General features: G+C 42.2%; 1 protein-coding gene across 4 annotated transcripts in view; it reads left to right on the forward strand.

Moving 5' to 3' along the window:
* The window catches only part of LCP1 (lymphocyte cytosolic protein 1), a 119,208-nt gene that overhangs the window by 53,456 nt on the left and 46,151 nt on the right, over positions 1-19,601 (forward strand). Inside the window, exon 1 of one of the 4 annotated variants that reach the window (XM_047723466.1) lies at positions 1,937-1,955. The exons of 2 other annotated variants lie outside the window; for them this stretch is intronic. Coding sequence is in view for 1 of the 2 variants with exons in the window: in XM_047723463.1 (XP_047579419.1) it covers positions 10,869-10,998 (130 nt within the window). In the remaining variant the exon portion in view is untranslated. Of the gene's footprint in view, positions 1-1,936; positions 1,956-10,867; positions 10,999-19,601 lie in introns of those variants that run through there. One more of the 4 variants, XM_047723463.1, reaches the window with a different exon arrangement.

Below are 19,601 nucleotides of genomic sequence, written 5' to 3' on the forward strand. Positions count from 1 at the left end.
TTCCTTTCCCTAAATAGGATTTTTCTCAAAATGGACAGAATTTAAAGTGTACATACCTTCTCCTTTATTGATACTTAACATTTACTGGGACAGAAAAACAAGAATAAAATATAGTCCTCTATTATCTAATACAATCTAAAATAATCTGAAATCTAATCAATATTATCTAAGCATATTCCATTACATGCCAAAAAATTAATCAAATTGGCCTTTCTTCTTTCTCCCCTCTTGATGTTGGAGGTCAGTCCTTGAACGTCCGCTCCTTTGCTTCTCAGTGCTTCCTCCTGGAGAGCTGACCCTGACTCGAAGCTTTAATTCTCTCCATGCTGATGAGGCTCAGATCTGTGTCTTCTGCCTTGACTTAGCCCCAGAGCTCCATTACGTAGCTTGCGTTTTTCACCGGTGAGCAATCCTGAGCATTTTCAATGTTGCCTTAATGCCACTGTGATCCAATGGATTTCCCCCACGTCTTCCTAAAATGTCACACTTCGACCCAGGACATCCCTCTTCCCTGAATTCCCTAGCTGTTTGACCTCAAAGTCATTCTTGCCTCATCTTCTCATTCGTCCTCTGCACATACCCTCAGAAACAGTCTTGTGTATGTCTCTTGCTTCTGCTGCCCATTGCTGCCACTCCGGCTAGCAGCTGCTGCCCCCTCCCTCTGTGGTTGCCATTGCCTCGTAACCCTTCTCCTTTTTCCCTGTCACCATCCACCCCATTCCATCTGTCTGCCCCCAGGCTGATCTAATGCAGCCCATCTCATTGTCTTACTCTCTAGCACTTACGTTTCCTGTGATTCTCTGTACCTTTTTGTTTTGTGTCTTAGACACAGTACAGTCTTCATTAAACACAGTAAATACTTACTTCATAAAGGAGTGACTGAAATATGGAACCTGTGTCATATGAATTCACTGAAGCTACTCTGTTTGTCCGACTCTGCAGAGAATTAGCAGCTGATTCATATTTCTATTTAAGGAATGGAGAACTTGACCAGAAATATTTTCATATTGCAGCTGCAGATACACAGTAAAAACAACAACTTTTCTTCTGGGTCTCAGTTTGCTTACCTTAAAATGGAATAAATGCCACTCACATTATGGGGTTGCTGAAAGTATTGCATGTGATGTGCCCCAGTGCTGGGCACTGGTGGATGCGAAAGAATTCCAGTTGAACTGTAATAAAAAAAAAGATTGTTGGAATGAATGAACTTGACTTGACATAATGACATATTTCAGTATTTTCTGTAGATCACAACTTGCACACTTGGATTCAAGGGAAATTTGGCCCTAGCTAGGACCACTGTGTTAGCTGTTTAGCATGCCTTCTCTCATTTATTCTTCAAGGTAGTTCTGTGACATAGCTAGTATTGTCTCCAGTTGACGTGCAAGTTCAGCCAAGTACAGGGGAAGCACCTGTCGCAAGATCTGACATTTGCAGGGATCAGAATTTGTTGCTAAGATTGCAGATTTCAGGTCTTTTGCTTTTCCTGTGCACCGTGCTCCTCAAATATTCTTCTTACTAGTTTTTTCGTTTTTATTTATTTTAATTTTGCGTGGCTCATAACTTTCCATTGTAGTGCTTGATTCACACATTCTTTTTCTTCTATTTTTTTTTAAAGATCTTATTTCTTTATTTGAGAGAGAGAGAAAAAACAAGAGAGAGGGAGCATGAGAGGGGAGAAGTCAGAAGGAGAAGCAGACTCCCCGCTGAGCAGAGAGCCCCAAGCGGGACTCAATCCTGGGACTCCAGGAACGTGACCTGAGCCGAAGGCAGTCACCCATCCAACTGAGTCACCCAGGCTCCCCTCTTCTATTATTTTCTATACACTTATTTAAAAAGCTTTGTCCTTGTGTTTGTGTTCTTGGTGGCTAGAAATGCCTCAGACCCTCAGCAGCTGAAGCTTATCTGTTTACAAAAGTGAGGAAATATTGTCTTTCCAGCCTAGGAGGCTGAAGGTAAGTGGCCTAGCTTCCTTTCAGCCTGCATCTGTTTTAATGACTCTGCTAGTGCAAATGGGTTGTAAAAGGCCAGTGAATAGCTACAGCGTTGTTATAAACTAAAGTTATGCAAAGTCTCTACTTTTGAAATGGTCATCGCCTGCATTGTTGGCTAGTTTCAACTTTTTAAATTTTTTAATACTTAAAAATAGTGCAGGGACAACATTTTTATGTACTTGATGTTTTATGAAAATCAAATTCGCAGCAAGGAACAGCCCACTTCCTTTTATACTCTACCTGGCAATAGTAGCCATAATTAGCTTTCGTTGCACTGTGATCAGAAAGGGGTAATAAAATTAGCGTTAAATATATGTAAAAATCAGTCTTTATAGAGCAGCTGCATATATAAATTCTCTGAAAGACCCCTCATGCTTAGTGAATTTTAGATACATATTTAAAAATTCTAATTACTTTTGTTCTTTGGTTTAACTTTTAAATCCCACATTGTTTATGGAATCCATTTACCTCCTCAACTAATTAAATATTTATTGGATTTGTACTACGAGCAATGAATTGTATGAGGTGCTCAGAGAGGGTGCATTTCCTGTACTCCAAAAGCTGACATTTCAGTTGGGTGAGGCACGGAACGTTCCTGCACAGTTTGTATGTGCTGGTCTCTCCACCTGAAACATCCTTCATCTCTCTCTTTCCCCTGCTTGACCTGGCCAGCTTCCACACACTTTTGGAGTCCCAGCTACACGTCTTCTAAGACGCCTTCCTGCCTGCAGCCCCTCCCCATGTCACCTGCACCCTGGGCATCTCTCCCCACAGCGGTTACCACACGGCATTATAATTGTTAGGATGTTTAGTAACCTTCCAGATTGTGAAATCCTTGAGTGTATGAGAGGAGTCTTTTGGTTTTGTTTTCTAAGGGCCGGACACATAGTATGGTCCTCATAAGAGCTTGATGAATCAGTAGAGATGCTACCAGCATGTGCAGACATACGGACAAAGAGATTAATGGACAAAGGAAGTAGCATGCAACAAATGTCAAGAATGGCTTTGTAGACTGTACTATAGGTGGTAGTAGGAGAATGAAAAATAAACTGGTGGTCAAGGAAGGATTCTTGAGCAAGGCCTGCTTTGTGGACATGTGACCCATGCCACACAGGGGGTTCTGCTCAGAAGGGCTCCACGCTTGGCTTAATGTTCTGTTGTCAGCATATAAAAATTCTTAATCGCTTTTGAACACAGAGCCCCATGTTTTCATTTTGCACTGGGGCCCACAAGTTATGTAGCCAGTCTTGTTCTTGGTTCTCAGAGACTGATTCAGATTTACAGAAATGCAGAGTGGGCGAGTGGGCAGGGAGAGAGAGCGCAGGAATCTGAGAGGCATAAGAGAAATGTGCTGGGCAAGTCCCACAGTTAACAGACCAGCTCGAGAGCACCAGGGGCTTATGCAAGTAGTAGGAGGCTTGAAGGACGGATGAGGCAGCATTTGAACATTACCGTAGAAGTGATAGGTAATCTCAGATGATTAATGAGCAGGAGAATGAGGGGAGGAACATGCAGCTTGATGAAGAAGAGTGTGATGGGGGTGTGTGGGATGTATTAAGGAGAAGTGAGGGGGTGCCTGGGTGGCTCAGTGGGTTAAGCATCCGACTCTTGGTTTCAGCTCAGGTCTTGATCTCAGGGTTGTGAGATGGAGCCCTGTGTTGGGCTCTGCACTCAGCCTGGAGTCTATTTAAGATTCTCTCTCCCTCTGCCTTTGCCCCTTCCCCCCACTCTTGCATGCTCTCTCTCTAAAAAACAAAAAGTAGCATGAGGTAGGAAGTGGTGAATCAGGAAGCTGACCCAAAGTGCTGGGGTATGGGCTTAAATAAGGTAGACGAGGCATGGAAAGCACAAAATTGGGAACGACTATCAGGTAAAAAGAGATGCAACTTTGGCCACATGTAAGAAGGAGGAAAAAGTAGGAGTAAATAGGATTCTGGACTGTCCTGCGTCAGTGATGCACTCCTGGCTGAGCTAAGAAAGTAAGGGATGGGGTGCCCAGTGGCTTATTTGTCAGGAAGAATGAATTCAGTTTTAGATCATTGCATGCTAGTGGGATTTCGATATAGAATTGCTCATTTTACAATTATGTGTAAATCATTGTTCAGGGAAAAGAGAGTTTGAAAATGGAAAGGAGGGTGACCAGTGTCCAAGTCAAATGTTGCCTAAGGCAAGACATGAACACTAAATACAGTCCAGTAGGGCACGGTTTTAGAACCAGCATGAGATGAGCAGCCCAATAAAGACCGTGTGGGAGTTAGGAAATGAGGTCATCCTTGACTGCTTTTTCTCCTCTATTCAGTCTCTTTCTTCCTCTGCATTTAGTCGGCTCCTTCTGGTCCTTTCCGCTCACCAGGTTACCAAGCATCCCTGGAATCTGCCCACCTCTCTCTGTCCCACCACCACTTGTCCTCACCCTTCACAGAGCTCGAGGCAAAGGCCTCTGGAGTGGTGAGCTCTTTACCTTCTCCATCCCTGCTCCTTCTCCTTGGAGGTAGGGAGGTTTTCCTAAAACATGGGTCTGATTATGTCATTTTCTGTTAGGACGCTGCTAAGAATTGTGTCCTCCCCAAAAGATATGGAAGTCCTAAACCCCAGTGCTTATGAGTGGGGCCTTATTTAGATACTGGGTATTTGTAGATGATGACATTAAGATGAGGTCAGAAGGGTGGGCCTTAACCCCATGTGACTGTCTCCTTATAGAAAGGGGAAGTTTGGCATAATGAAGACCTGGGTGATGCCTTTGTAAGAAAGGATTACCAGCAAACCACCAGAAAGTGGGAGAGACATGGGACAGATGTCCCTCACAGCCCTCAGAAGGAACCAACCCCACTGGCACCTTGCTTTCAGACTTTTAGTCCCCAGAACCATGAGACGATAAATATCTATTATTGTAAACCACCCAGTGTGTGGTTAGTGCTTTGTTACAGCTGCCCTAGGAGACTAGGAGAGGCTTTTAAATAACTCCCCATTCCTTTCCGGGTAAAGATCAAACTCCCTAACACAGCTTCGAAGACCCTCCATGATCTGGTCTCTGCTGGTTTCCCTAGCCGTGTCTCTTTCTTTGCACCCTGCCCCGATCCCTCCCCCCTTGCATTCTTCCCGGCAGGAGTACTCAGACTCTCTCAGGTTCTAGAAGGAGCTTGCTTTCTCTCACCTGTGGTCTTTAGCACATGCCATTCCCTTGTGGCCAAAGTCCATTTCTGCCTTTTCCTTCCATCTCCTCCCTCCAGTCAGCTGAGTCCTCTTCATTTTATTCAACAAACATTTTCAAAATGTCAGATAGAGTGTTTAGAAGCTAATAAAGCAGGCACAGCCATTGGCCTCATGGGCTTCCCAGTCTAGTAGGAGAGCCCAGTATCAAATGAGGTAAGAGTCGACAGGAGACGTGAGCAGAATGTTGGAAGCCATAAAATAGAACGACTGGGGAAAGTGCTTAAGCTCGCGCAACAGAGCTGGTCCGTAGCCTGTAATGAGAGCTGCCGACAAGAAGTATCTCAGACCACACCATGGACCCAGCAAAGCTCCGAACCCTGAGGCATCACATACCTTTGAAGGTCTCTGTGCGAGAAGGAGCTAGAAAACAGGAGGATTGGTAGACCGTTTATACCAGAAGCAGTGCGACCGTCCTCATCATCCTCCCGGTCCCACCTTGCTATAAAAGAAAAAGGACGATTCAGAGAAAAAGAAAGAGCCCTTGGCTATTAAAAAGAAGAAGAAGAAATAAAATGTTCTGTGGAAATTTTGAAGAAAAAGTTGAAATACTTCCATGACAGTAGAATAGAAAAGCCGAGAGACAGAAAATAGAAGGAAAAAAGATAAAATGAAAGGATCAAGGCAGGTAGCCCAACATCCAAATAAATCTAATCCCGAAGAAAGAGAACACACACACACACACACACACACACACACACACACACACAAACAGAGAAAAGGGAGAGAGAGAGAGAGAAAACTTCCCGAAACGGAAATATTTGAATTTCCACATTAAGCAATCACAGAGTGCCTAGCACACAGTGGCTGAAAAATACACACTCTAAGGCATATCATAAAATTTCAGAATGTCGGGCATAAAATAAAAATATATCAGATATATATCAGATATCCAGTATCAGGATAATATCAGATACTGGAACAATTCCATCAGAATTTTGAGAGAGAACGATTTCCAGTGTGGCCTTCCAAGAATGAGACTAGACTATACATGTTTTCAGCTATAAAGCGTCTCAAGAAATTTATGTCCCATGTAATCTTAGGAATCTGCTAGAGGATGTACTTAGTAAAACAAGGAAGTAGTTCAAGAAGATGGAAGGTGTGTGGTATAGAAACAGGAGATTCAGCCCAGAGGGAGAGAAGGGGATTCCCAGCGTGATGACAGAGGGAAGCTTTTGGATGGCACCTGGGCAGCAGGAGTAGACAGGAAGACAGACAACACTATAAAACACCTCTCCAAAAGGAAAAAAAGAGAAACAGATTCATCTCCTGATTTTTTAAATTGTATTTGAGCTCCGTCAGAGAGTTTGGTAAAGAATTAGTAATATTAATATCATACGCCCGAACATCACCTTTTTTACAAAAACAAACCTAGGTTTATAGGTCAGCTGGGATGGCTCTGCTTCAGAATGTGGGTCAGCTGGATTCGCCCTGGGCTGTGGGTTGGGTTCGGGTTGACCTCAAGCACCTCCTCATTCCATGTAAACAAAGGTGTGTTTTCTTCACAGTAAATGTCCTATGCGGAGGAGACCAGGTCATATCATGAAAGCGAATTCAAGACCCCGGTTTGTGTCTTGTCTGATAGCATTCGAATGCTCTGTTCCCAGCAAGTTACATGAAATAAGCCTGGGTGGGTTTACCCTACTTACTTTACCGACCCTAGTGGGAGGTCCTGAAAAGTCTCACAGCAAAGAGGTAGTAAAGAATTGGAAACTATACTGAAAAAAAAAAAAAAAAAAAAAAGAAAGAGAAAGGAAGGAAACACAAAAATGATACCAAATTGAAAGGGCCATTGTGAGGAATGAATGAAATAATATAGGTGCAGAGTCTAGTCCAGAGACCGGTATAAATATTAAAAAATGAGTCAACACTTCCATACCCCTTAATTATGTGCCAGGCACCCAACCTTCTCTACATCTCTCCATTTAACCGAACCTTCACAACAATTGTATAAAGTAGATGCTATTCTTATCCCCATTTTCTAGAAAAGGAAACTGAGGCCAGTGAAATGAGTGATTTGCCCAAGGCCACATGACAAATACAGCTGTAGAGCTGGGGTCCCATGCCAGACAAGCAGCTCACCATCTTATCTCTTAACCACACATACAGGGGGCGCTTGGGTGGCTCAGGTCATGATCCCAGATTCCTGGGATCAAGCCCTGAATCGGGCTCTCTGCTCGGCGGGGAGCCTGCTTCCTCCTCTCTCTCTGCCTGCCTCTCTGCCTGCTTGTGATCTCTCTCTGTCAAATAAATAAATAAAATCTTTAAAAAAAAACAAAACACGCATACCACTGCTCTCCATGCGCCTTCCAGACCCCAAGTCTGGATTAGTGCTGTGTGTTCCCACGGGCACTTCGCTTTTCAACTCATCGTTCTGAGTACCACTTAGCTTTTCCTGTGTCCTTGACTACAGGGGACATTCTAGAGAGGAGGGATTGTGCCCATCTTATTTCCTTTGCTTTCCTACCCATCAAAGATTGGGGGGGGTTGGGTTGCAACAGAATGAAGCAGAGGTGTTCTTCCTTTTGTACAGATCCCACACTGCACGAAGGGGAAGTGAAGGGAGTGTAAGAGATCAAAGACACGAGAAAAATATGCAGTCGTTGATGGAGCAAGGTATTTAAGAAAACAGAAGATACAAGATTAGGATTAAAATGACTTTGAGAAGACACCAGAACACCTCCTCCTTTGAAGATTCAAAGAGGAAGAAAAGGTGGATCTTGTGAGAGCAGAGGAGGCTGGATGAGGATGCTTGGGCCAGATGACGTGGATCATCTCAGCAAATAAGGGGCGGGAGAGGATGCAGGAGGATGGAGTGAGAGATTGAGGCAACAGGAGAGGCGCGGAACAAACGTCTAGCTTTGGGGGTCTGTGATCTCTTTAATATTACGATAAGTAATATGAGGAACCCAGGAAGAACATACACACACAAGATTAGGCATCTAATTTTAGAGGTCGAGAGACACCCCAGTTGGTAATGCTTGCTCTCAGGAACTAATGAAATTGAATAAAAGTACTTCCGAGCAGTAATTTGATGGCACGCAGCCTGAATTCTAAGTCTGTATTTCTGTGACTTGTGCTGATGCGGAATTAGGCGCGGAATTAGGGACTGAGGCCCTGGGCTTCTGAGCAGCCCAGGGGTGGGGGGAGTAGGGGAGGGCAGTAGGGGTAGAAGGAAGGCAAAGGACAGGCCAGTGAAGAGGTGGCGGAGGTGGCAGTAGAGGCTTGTGGAGGGTGGAGGGTGGGAGAGGTCCTTTCTGGGTGTCAGCCATCAGAAGTACGTGGTCTGTAGAGAACAGAAAAATAATAGTAAAACCAAAAGTCAGTTTTCTGCCTACTAACATGATGCACAAGCAGTTCTCAATCCCGACAGTGATAAAATCTGGCCCTCTGAACAAGCCCTGATCTGAGACCTAAACAACGGCCAGTATCTGGGGAGACAGATGCTGCTGGTAGGCAGATAAAAAGATTCTGACAGAGGGAGTAGTCCAGGATGTGGGTGAGGTGCTGGTGGGTGGCCGAGCTGGAGCCGAAGCGGAGTTGGTGCTCAAGGAGAAGAAACCTCCTTCAGCCAGGTGATAAAGTGACATGGTTCCGTGGCTTTCATCTTCTAGAAGCTAGATGTTGTCTGGAATCCTGAATCCTTCTGACGGCTCGTCATCACCCCACGTGTTTCACCTTCTTCCTGTGTCAGCTCTGCTCACATCTGCACCTGCTTCAGTGTTCCACGGCCCTTTCCACCCCTTTCCCAACCAGGTGGCACTCATTTATGTACACGGTTTTCTTCCCTACTAGACTGTGTGCTCCCGAGAGCAGTGACTGTGCCGTACTCATCTCTGAATCACCAGGGCCTGCAAACAGGCCCCTGATGCTCATTGAACGGAGGCACAAATACATCTTGTGCTTCCTCACAAATTCCTCACATCTCCAATGACCAGACACCAACAGATACGGGATGGGGCTGCTCTCCTTCTCCCAGGTAAATGCAATCAGTCTCTGTTCCCCTTTATGACATGTTACTCCTGGGTCTTTATCCCCTTCATCATCATCCCAACCTGGGACGTAGAACCCAACCGCAGGGCTCCATATTTCACATGTTTTCATCCTTAAACCTTCAGGACATTATCTGGAGAGTCTGACTGCAGGGCCCAGAATGGGGATTGCTCCCACCAGAGCAGGAACCACTAGCATTTGGCCACTTTGTAGCATGACCGATACCGTCATAATGATGTACGGGTGTTTCTTCGGTGTCCCAAAAGAATTCAGGTACTTCTGGAAACACTGCTGCATTCTATTAGTTGGGAGTAATTGTGCAATGGAGAAAACAGGGTCTGATGCACCCTCTCAGTCTTCCTCGGGAGTCACCAGAGGGCTGATAGTTCTCTGGAGGTGAACCACTTCCAGAATGGACCAAATCTCCACCGTCTCTTCCATTACACTGTCCACCCTCTTCATCAAGATGGCCTCCATGTGGTTCTGACCAAGAAGCTGCCATACCATGAGCTAATGATGTAGATAAATCAGAAATATCTTGGTTTAACATTTGAGGTCAGAAGCAGGAACTTTCTAGAGGAGAAATCAAAGAAGCAAAAGAAGTGTAAGGGCAGCTCCCCAACCAGAGTACCCACTGGTGGGGGTTCCAGGACCCCCGTAGCTACAGAAGCCTATAGAATGATCAAGCACGATCAAGTTATCATCAGATTAAAACAGCCATAATCCTCATTCCTCAGTAGCTAACCACTGGAGCCGCACAGCGTTTGGGGGCGATCTGGAGATTACGCTTAATGTATAGTTAATGTGATTTGGGCACTGACACAACCTTCACAGCCTCCGTGAGGCCACGGGCACTTGAGCACTTGATTTTTGAAAATGGGAATTCACCCTCAAGACCAGCATCCAGGGTTTAGACATAGAGTAGAGGTGTTTTTTTTTTTTAATTCTCTTGCTCATTTTATAAAATGTGCATTCAAAAAATAAATCTGGTCTGTATGAAGGAAGCTAGCTAACTACCCATTTAACTCTAGCAGCTGCCTGTGTGACCCGTCGGTGCTCTTTATAGGAAACGTCTAAATAATTGAAATCTTTAATTGGGTTAAAGAGATCCCTACCACATAGATGTTCTATAAATAAAAGAATGAGTAAATAATATCGTGGCCTTTCTTCCCTTCCCCTTAAAGAGACCATTTTGTTTTGTTTGCTCCAATAAGATCGTTGTTCAGGGACACTCAAGTGAGGTTAGGTTTCGGCTGGGGCGGGGCTTTCCCAAGGAAATCCCTTGTAGTTTGCTTCAGGTGTATCTGCCGCCTTTCCCTCTGGCTACCCCACGAAAAACCAATCATTTGTTTGTCTTTGCTGTTAGTAGCCAGGCACCTGGGCTTTGCATTTGCAGCCCAGGTCAGAGCAAGAAGTAAAGGCAGCAGGCTGACCTTGCCTGGTTATCTGAAATCAGACAGGTTTAAGTAGCCCAGGGAGCCTAAGCGACAGCTAGAGAAGAAAGGGAAGGAGAGAGAAATGCTTTATAAAGAGGAAGTGGTAAGAAAGTTCTGAATTTCAGCGTGACCTGTTCTGTCAGGTGATTCCTGTGGGGGAGGAGACATGAAAGGAAAAAAAAAAAAGTTAGGTAAAATGTCCTTATAAAGACAAAATCTATTTCTTTCCCCGCTGATGATTTGTCCTTCTAGTCACTTCCTGCCTTGTGACTGCACACCCGGGTTTGACAAAGTTGTTCTGCAGATCAGAAAGAAGGGGGTTTCTGGTCACACGCCAGTACCACTGAAGACAGTTTTTCTACAAGGTAAATTTTCTTCATGTCTTTTTGTCGTTTCTAAGTGCTTACGATGTTTTGCTCATTGGGTGGCTCTGTTTCTGTGGATTGTGGGTTCTGCCTTCAGGGGACAGAGGTCTGGGCACCTGTCACTCGAGCCCTCTGCGAGCCTTGCCATGGTTTAACTGTCCCACCAAGCTACAGTTCAGAGGGGGCCCCCTCAGTTCTCTGGGGTGGCTTCTTCTCCGCTTACCCAATGACTCTTTTTTCCCCCCTTTTTAAACCAAACCATGTTCTGATTTATTTCTCTCAGTCCCTTTCAGGGAGGCAATTTACTGTGATTTTATCTGCCTTAAAATGTTTTCAGGAAAGTGCATATTGATCATTTAGATTGTGCTGCTCATTGGCCTAGTGGGAATAGTTTAATTTTAGCTCCTGTGGTTCTGTTTTTCTAAAAAGTTGCTTTGCAGTACTTGAGTGGATATATTCACATCTTGAGTCATGCGTTACCGAGTGTGTTACTGGGTATTTGAGTGATTTTGGCGCCAACGGTTTTTCATGGGTGTGTTTAATAACCACAAGGCATCTCAGGGGCCTCTCCTTCATTTATTTTGTAAAAATAAAAGCAATTTGCTTGCTTAATTGTACTGTTTTTACAGAATTGGCTGAACTATTGGGTAGGCTTATGACCAAACAAATGACTGATAAAAAACAGAAATCCTGATAGAGTTGATAGGGGATAGTCACTCCAGAAGCTCTGTTGAAATTGTAGGCCTTGGGTCTTGTAGCATCAACCTTCATTTAATTATCCTTATCCAACAGTTATTAAGAACCATAGACCGAGGATAAACATAAAAAGCCCTTTGGGCTGGAAATGGATTAATTTAGCAGGAGGCTTATCAAAACCCATTTTTTTTTTTCAGTAGAAAACAACTTGTGTTCTAAAGTTATTTCCTCAGGACAACTTAAAAAAGAAAAACCATCTCAGTTGACAAAGATGGTTTATTTGCCATGTCTTCATTTTAAACTTACATAAATTGATCATAAACTTGTTCTTATTAAATAAACATTTTCAAAGAACATCTGCCCAAGCAGATTTGAATGGAATTAGTTGTGTGCCCATAAATGTGAATTTCTGAAAGTTGCAAAATGTGGCTATCCATATTGTTTTACACATCTTTCCTGAATGTTTTCACACTAGCAAGCATGTGGAAATCAGGGAGGAGGATCTGCATCCCAGAAAACAACAAATTAAAAAAAAAAAAAAAAGCTCTGTCTTATTTCCAGTAAAACTATTAGTGAGAACAAAATAAATTAGAATGTAAAGGTGTATCAGTATTTTCCTTACTTTGTGAGGAAGTAAAACAGAATGTGATAAGTTAATTCAAAATAGAAAAAAAAAGTCTCTTGATTTAAATCAAGTTTAGACTGTTAAAGTGTCAACCAGATATTTTATAAAATACCCATTTCTCTTCATTTCAGCTCACCCCTAGTAACTTCAGGGAAAAATCCTCTGGGTCTTGTCCTTTGAACAAACACTGCTATGGTGGGACCTTTCATTCACTATCTCAGGGATGATTTCATTGTCACATTTTAAATTTTGTCTCCTTTAGTTTATAATGGGGAGTATGCCTGAAACAATCAGTAATTGGGCAAACAATTTCAGTATTTAAATCTCATTTCTAATTCTTTTCCCTACCCCTTTGAAGAAGGGGAGGAGGCCAGCAAGTGAAATCTCGTTCAAATATTACCTACTTAGAGAAGACAAGTAATAATAATATTATTATAATATTTATATGTCCTTACAATGTGAAGCCATCTTTTTTTTTATTTTTATTTTTTTAAAGATTTTATTTATTTATTTGACAGAGAGAGATCACAAGTAGGCAGAGAGGCAGGAGAGAGAGAGAGAGATGGAAGCAGGCTCCCTGCTGAGCAGAGAGCCTGATGCGGGACTCGACCCCAGGACCCTGAGATCATGACCTGAGCCGAAGGCAGCGGCTTAACCCACTGAGCCACCCAGACGCCCTGTGAAGCCACTCTTTATGCATCATCTCATGTAATTCTCTCAACTGCTCTTAGACCTGAGGAGTGGACTCAGCATGGAAGAAACTGGCCAAAGGTCACTGGGCATTTGGAGGGTTGAGAGATGGTAGATAGCCAGGATTGTCGGCTCCATATTGCTTCTCTATAAGCAGCTGTCTATTCTAGATCCCCTCTTCCACACCAGCATATTTTTCCCACATGTAGATCATTATAGACTTTTATTTCAGAAGCTGACTGGAGAGATCTTGGTGCTCACAATTTTAAGGGAGGGAGGAGGAGAGACGAGAGAGAGAGAGAAAGAAAGAGAAGAGGAAAAAAATTTGCAATAAATCCAGAAGTGTTTTTATTTTTATAAGTAGGAGTTATCATTGTGGGTTTCATGTAATAATAGAATAAAGAAACATTCTCTTTAAATTTATAATTTTACTAAAGAACTGTGTGCCTTCACCAACTTGCCTCAACCACTTCCCCAACCTTATTTCTTGTCACTTCCTTCTGCTCTGGCTCTCCCCCATCCTCTCTTGGCGATGTTCTGGGTACACAAGACCACAAGCCGCCAGAAAGTTCCAAGCTCTTTCACTTTTTTTTTGCTCCAACTGTTGCTCCAATTGCTTTATTTGTAAAACTTACGGTCAGTTTTCCAGACTCACTTCAAGAAGTGTGTCCTTTTTGAGGTCTTCCCTACTGGACCCTTCCCCCGTCTCCCTTGCCCCCACTAACAGTTTCTCCTGTGTGTGCCTGCTTAGGGCTTTGATCCTTAGAGTAAGTATAGCAGTAATCATACTGTTGTTGGCTGACAGCCTGAGCTCCTTCTCTTGCTCTCCTAGCTCATGGGAGGTGCCTAATGACACTGACTGAATTGAAAAGTTGTCACAAGTATTTTCTGTCAGCTCCTTAGATATGCACGGAAGTCTTTTCTCTGACTTCACCTCTTAATATTTACTGAGATCCCCCAGTGACTGCTGTGAAAAAAGCTACAATAATCATACAATATTTTGTATTCTACCATGCTTCCTCTTTGCCAAAACACTATTCTTTATTTTAGCCTCAAAGTACTAACTATCGAGTTCAGGGTATTTAAGAAATTGTCTAATGACCACAACAAACAGACAAAATTATGATTTTCATTCTTTGAGCTAATACTTAACTACTCTTAGCAAAACTATTGCACTGACAGTGGGCTTCTTTGATGACCGGAAACCCATTAACTTTTGCTTAATTACTTTGGATTATTCTAGAAAGTTCTCAAGTCAACTTCTTGTTATTTACAAAATAAAGACCTTTTATGTATACAAGAGAAAAGGCAAACAAATTTTTATATTAGTTAAGGTGAAATAAAATTAAGAAACTCGCTCATGAGATTATATTAATGAAGGGTCACAATTTATAAAGTAAGATTGTAAAAGTACTGGATTTTATGACTGATAGCAGATTTTATAACAGAGTGACATTATTTATATTAGTCTCATGGTCTCTTTAGGGTTTTTTTTCACTTGGTTTCCCAACCTCAGAAATCAACTGAAATAAGGCTATGCATCTTCCCATTGAACCCCACAGGCATAAAAATTAGAATTAGAGCCCCACCAAAATATAAAACTAACCATCGTCAACCGATTCTAAGAGTTTCAAGTTTCCCTGTTTTGCCATGTGGCAATGCACTTAAATCAAAAAAGTGTTCATGTTTCGGGCCACCTGGGTGACTCAGTGCATTAAGCGTGCAACTCTTGATTTCAGCTGAGGTTGTGATAGCAAGGTCATGGGTTTGAGCCCCATCAGGCTCCCTGCTCACTGGAAAGTCTACTTGGGATTCTCTCTCTCCCTCTCCCCGCCGCACTCACTCTCTCTTTAAAATGAATAACTAAATGTTTAAAAAAAAAAAGTTTAAAGCTTTAAGTTAAAAAAACAAAAAACACATTTCACACTGTTTTCCATTTTGAAGTTCTGAGAAGTTGCCACCACATTCTAGGGGCGTCTCCCTCAAGCTGCCCAGATGGCATCTCCTTTGGCTTTCCTCGGTTCCCTCCTGAATCAACTTCCTTAAACTATCAGACTGTCCCCATTGTTTTGGTTTGCCAGGTTTGGTGATTACAGCAGTCTTCCCTGTAATTTCATCATCTCTCCATTTTGTAAGACACAGCGAGTAGCAGAGGGGGGGAATGGAAGAATTTCAATTTCTCACCCTAATAATAATAATAGCTGACACTTACCTATTACTCACTTCGGACTGAGTATTTTCCTAAGTGTTGTTAACCATATTGATGCATTTAGTCATCGCTACAATCTTGTGAGGTGGTTAGGGTGTTATCTTCATATCTGAAGACAAGTTAATGCATTCAAATATTTTATTACTTTAATTTTCCACAGCTGAATCAGTTCTGTATAACTGCTAGGTTCCAAGAGAAGTAATATTCTCCTGGAATAAACAGACAGTGACCATGGGGCTTATTTGTACCTAAGCTCTTGAGTTGAGCTCAAATAATCATAATCTATCCCAAATAAGTGCATTTATATTATAATTGCGTTGATCAAACAGAATTCTTTTTCGTCCGTCATCATCATCAGTATTTACCCCGCACCTCTGTGCACTTGACTAAGTATTTAGTTTTTACCAATTTATAGATCTCTGTATGGGTCACAAAACATGACTTCTACCTCAAAATCTTTGAAAAGTTCCCCATCTTTGAAGGTTGGAATAATACTTTCAGTCAAATGGTCTTCACATTTTCTGATTGTCGTGACCAATAGACACAAATAAATTAAATAATTTAATATTTAAGCTGAAGCCCATATACCCATATTTATACAGTATTGGCCAAATACAGGTGTCCTACAAACTGTGAAAGAATGAAAGAGTGTTTTAATTGTGGGTTGAAAATAGAGGGGGAAATGTGACCCACTTTTAAAGTTAAAATAAGTTTTGGTGAACCTCAGAGCCACGCTTATGCGTCAGGCCCATTTGTAAGTTAAAAAGAGGCTTGTTTCTCAAATATGGTCATTCGTTTTTGTCTGGTGGGGGGAAATGTTAAACTGAGCAACTAGCAAAGCCACAGTCCTGTGGTTGCAGTCTTGATTCTTGTTTTAGTCCAGCACCAATTGTATGACAGATGGACATTCTCTGTCTTCTCTCTCTCTCTCTGTCACACACACATATACACACACCTTCCTGAGTGGCTGAGCTGAAGTGGAAAAGAGATTATGTTCTCCAAAGGCAGAAAAGCTAAGACACCAAATTCTACAGGCAAATGAATTATGCATGTGAATTGCAATCTCCTGGATAATTTGTTTTCCTTTTTTTCTCTGGTTGTACTTTCAAGAGGGAAGTGAATTAATGGAATAATTACTTTGCGTTTAAACAAGAGCCTGCGTTTTGATCCCCCAGTTGGGTCGTCAGCACCCAGATTTATGCAAGCTATGTATCCAAATATATGAATTTAAGAGGTGCACAGATGTATTTGTATAAAATTTACATATTCCTTTTGCCATTTTCTCAGGCAAAATTTAGAATTCAGCTTGCATCTTTGTTAACCTCTGGTGTAGCATTTTAAAACGTGGGTCCTCTACACCTCCTTGACATCATCAGCTCAGGTTATTTTCACTACAAGGGGCCCTAAGGAGAAATCCAGGTGACATGTGCAAAGTGAAACTACAAACACAACGAGCTACATCTATGGTGCTGACTTTACTGCACACCCCCTTCTTCATATTAAAAATGGGAAACAAACTTTCTCTGTTGTTTCCAGTGCTTTATAAACATTAAAAAAATTTACCCTTTGGAAAGATAGAATACTATGGTCACCTTGCAGACATTTTTCAGATTTTCCCCTTCCCTCATTGTCTTTCAGATTAAGATTTTTTTTTTTTTTCATCAAAATATCCTTGACTCTGTTTCTTGCCAGTGACCACAGAGAAAGGCAATTACAATAATTCATCTGTTTGGTGATCATATAGACTGTATATACTATATATTGTGTTTAACATTGTATCTAATGTTAGCTTTTTAAACTTTGGGAGTAGGACTGTCCTTTCTCTGCATAAAACATGGTATTGGTATACAGAGGGAGAGCAAATTTGGATTCACTTTCTAGCCTTGTACTAAGTGTGGAGCCTGAGCAAGTCTCCATTTCTTCATCTGTAAAATGGGGGAAAGTACTGTTTCCTTGGTCTGTTCTTGGGTTCATTTTCCTCTTCCTCTTCCCTCACCATCAGCCACTGTGCACACTTCACTCTACTACACACCTCACTACGGACTGACTGGGCCCTTGCTATTTTGGTAGGCACCGTGCTAAACCCTTGACATATATTTACTCTTCCATTTTCACACCAAAGCCAGATAAGGTCAATGTGGTCCTATTCTTTTTTTTTTTTTTAAAGATTTTATTTATTTATTTGACAGAGAGAGATCACAAGTAGATGGAGAGGCAGGCAGAGAGAGAGAGAGAGGGAAGCAGGCTCCCTGCTGAGCAGAGAGCCCGATGCGGGACTCGATCCCAGGACCCCGAGATCATGACCTGAGCCGAAGGCAGCGGCTTAACCCACTGAGCCACCCAGGCGCCCCTGGTCCTATTCTTATAACAGATGACCGAACTGAGGTTTGGGAAAGGTTACATCTGAGGTCCCAGAACCAGTACGTGCCAGAGCCAAGATTTACACCCTGCCTCTTTCCCATTTTATAGTCACAGTTTCTTGAAGGTATTTTAAAATTTTGACAAATGAAATGTTATCACAAATCCCGTTGTCAGTTGGTATTGCTAAGTATTTGCCAACCAAACCGTGGCTTCCAACAGAGTGAAGATAAGTATAGCCCATCAAATTAATACAAATTTCCTGCCTTTGTGTATCTGTTAGTCCTCATTTTGTTTTTTATGAGAATGAGCTTGTCGTTAGAGGTTCTAGAACAACTACCCCATGGAGCCTATAGAAAATGAGGCCATATTATTAAGAACTATTAAGTCACTGCTAATATACAAATGTGGACTGCACATTGTCTTGGTAGTTTTCCAGCTCCAACAGTAATAGAGGAAATGCCTGGAGAACCAGGGAGCAGAGAGAAGTAGGGTCCAGGATGACGGAATCAGTTGCCGGGCACTGGTGCAGCCCTGAGACCGAGGAGGCATGGGCCGATGGTCCATAGTCTCATTTCTTTTTGTGACTCATGGTGGATGTGGTCAGGCTTTTAAAGTTGCTGTACATTTTCCTCCTATGGCCACACTTCTTTAACTGTTAGTAGGTACTTTCCATCATTAGTATTTCAGGCGAGGCTAAGCCCAGAGCCCCTTGACAAGTCAACCTGAGATCAGCCAGTATCAGTGCCACCAGCTTCTCGTCTGTGGCATCCATTATTCCTGCAATGCCTTTTGAAACTGTCTTCAAAGACTCTGGATGAGAAGTGTAGTAAAAGAGCTCAAAGAAGCCAAGCTAAGGACAGTTGAAGATAGAACATAGATGTGAAATCTAGATTTATACACACACACACACACACACAGAGCATACATACAGTTAAATGTGGATTTTAGGTGGTGACTATATGATATTTTATACAATTTATAGTGGAAGTTGAGTTTGTTCCCCACGATAATTTTATGAAAGTTCTTTTTTTAAATTTTCCCCTTCATTTCTTGACTCCTTCCTTCCTTCCTTCACCAAACACTGTTGTATACAATTTAAACCCTTTGTCTCATTGAATTCTAACGCAGCCCTATGGAGTGAGCCCTGTAAATTGCATTACTAATGTCCCTTTTTTACATATGAACATATGAAGAAACTGAGGCTCAGAAAACTTAAGGAACATGTACAGAAACACATAGCAAGAAGCAGTTGCATAGAAACTCATCATTTTTTCACCATACCACGCTGCTTCCTATTTATTATAGATATACAAATATACATATAATTTCCCAAAGGAAGGCAAGATCACTAGCATTTGTTCTTTCTTTTTCTTTCTTTCTTTCTTTCTTTCTTTCTTTCTTTCTTCCTTCCTTCCTTCCTTCCTTCCTTTCCTTCTTTCTTTCTTTCTAATTACACTATGTTAGTCACCATACAGTGCATCATTAGTTTTTGATGTAGTGTTCCATGATTCATTGTTTGCGTATAACACCCAGTGCTCCATGCAATATGTGCCCTCCTTAATACCCATGTATGGGCTAACCCATTCCCCCATCTGATCATTAGCATTTGGATGAGGTTTAGGAGATGCCTGACATGTCTTTTTGCTGGCTTGGACAGGGTAGCAATGGGAGAAGCTGTAAACTGTGGAGCCCAGGCCATTCTTGAAAGGTGTGGGAGAAGAACCTCCTCCCACTTTCCTCTCCATCTACCTCCCTAAGCTATAAAGCACATTTCATGGACTTTGCATCTCAACAGATTTGTTTGTTTGTTTTTTACTCTGTTAGGTAGTTTAAATGTGAATGGACTTCTGTTTTTCCCATATCTTGGCTAGACCAAACAAACTAGCATTCTCCAGGCTCTACTTCTCCTTTCAGACCAATCACTGACTCACTGTGAGACTCTGGGGAGCAACTTCACTTTTCTGGGCCCCCATTTCCCATTTTGTAACATGTCCAGTTCCTTCCTCACTCTGTAGGGCTGTA

Source organism: Lutra lutra, chromosome 3, assembly GCF_902655055.1.
Source record: "Lutra lutra chromosome 3, mLutLut1.2, whole genome shotgun sequence".
Lineage (NCBI taxonomy): Eukaryota > Metazoa > Chordata > Mammalia > Carnivora > Mustelidae > Lutra > Lutra lutra.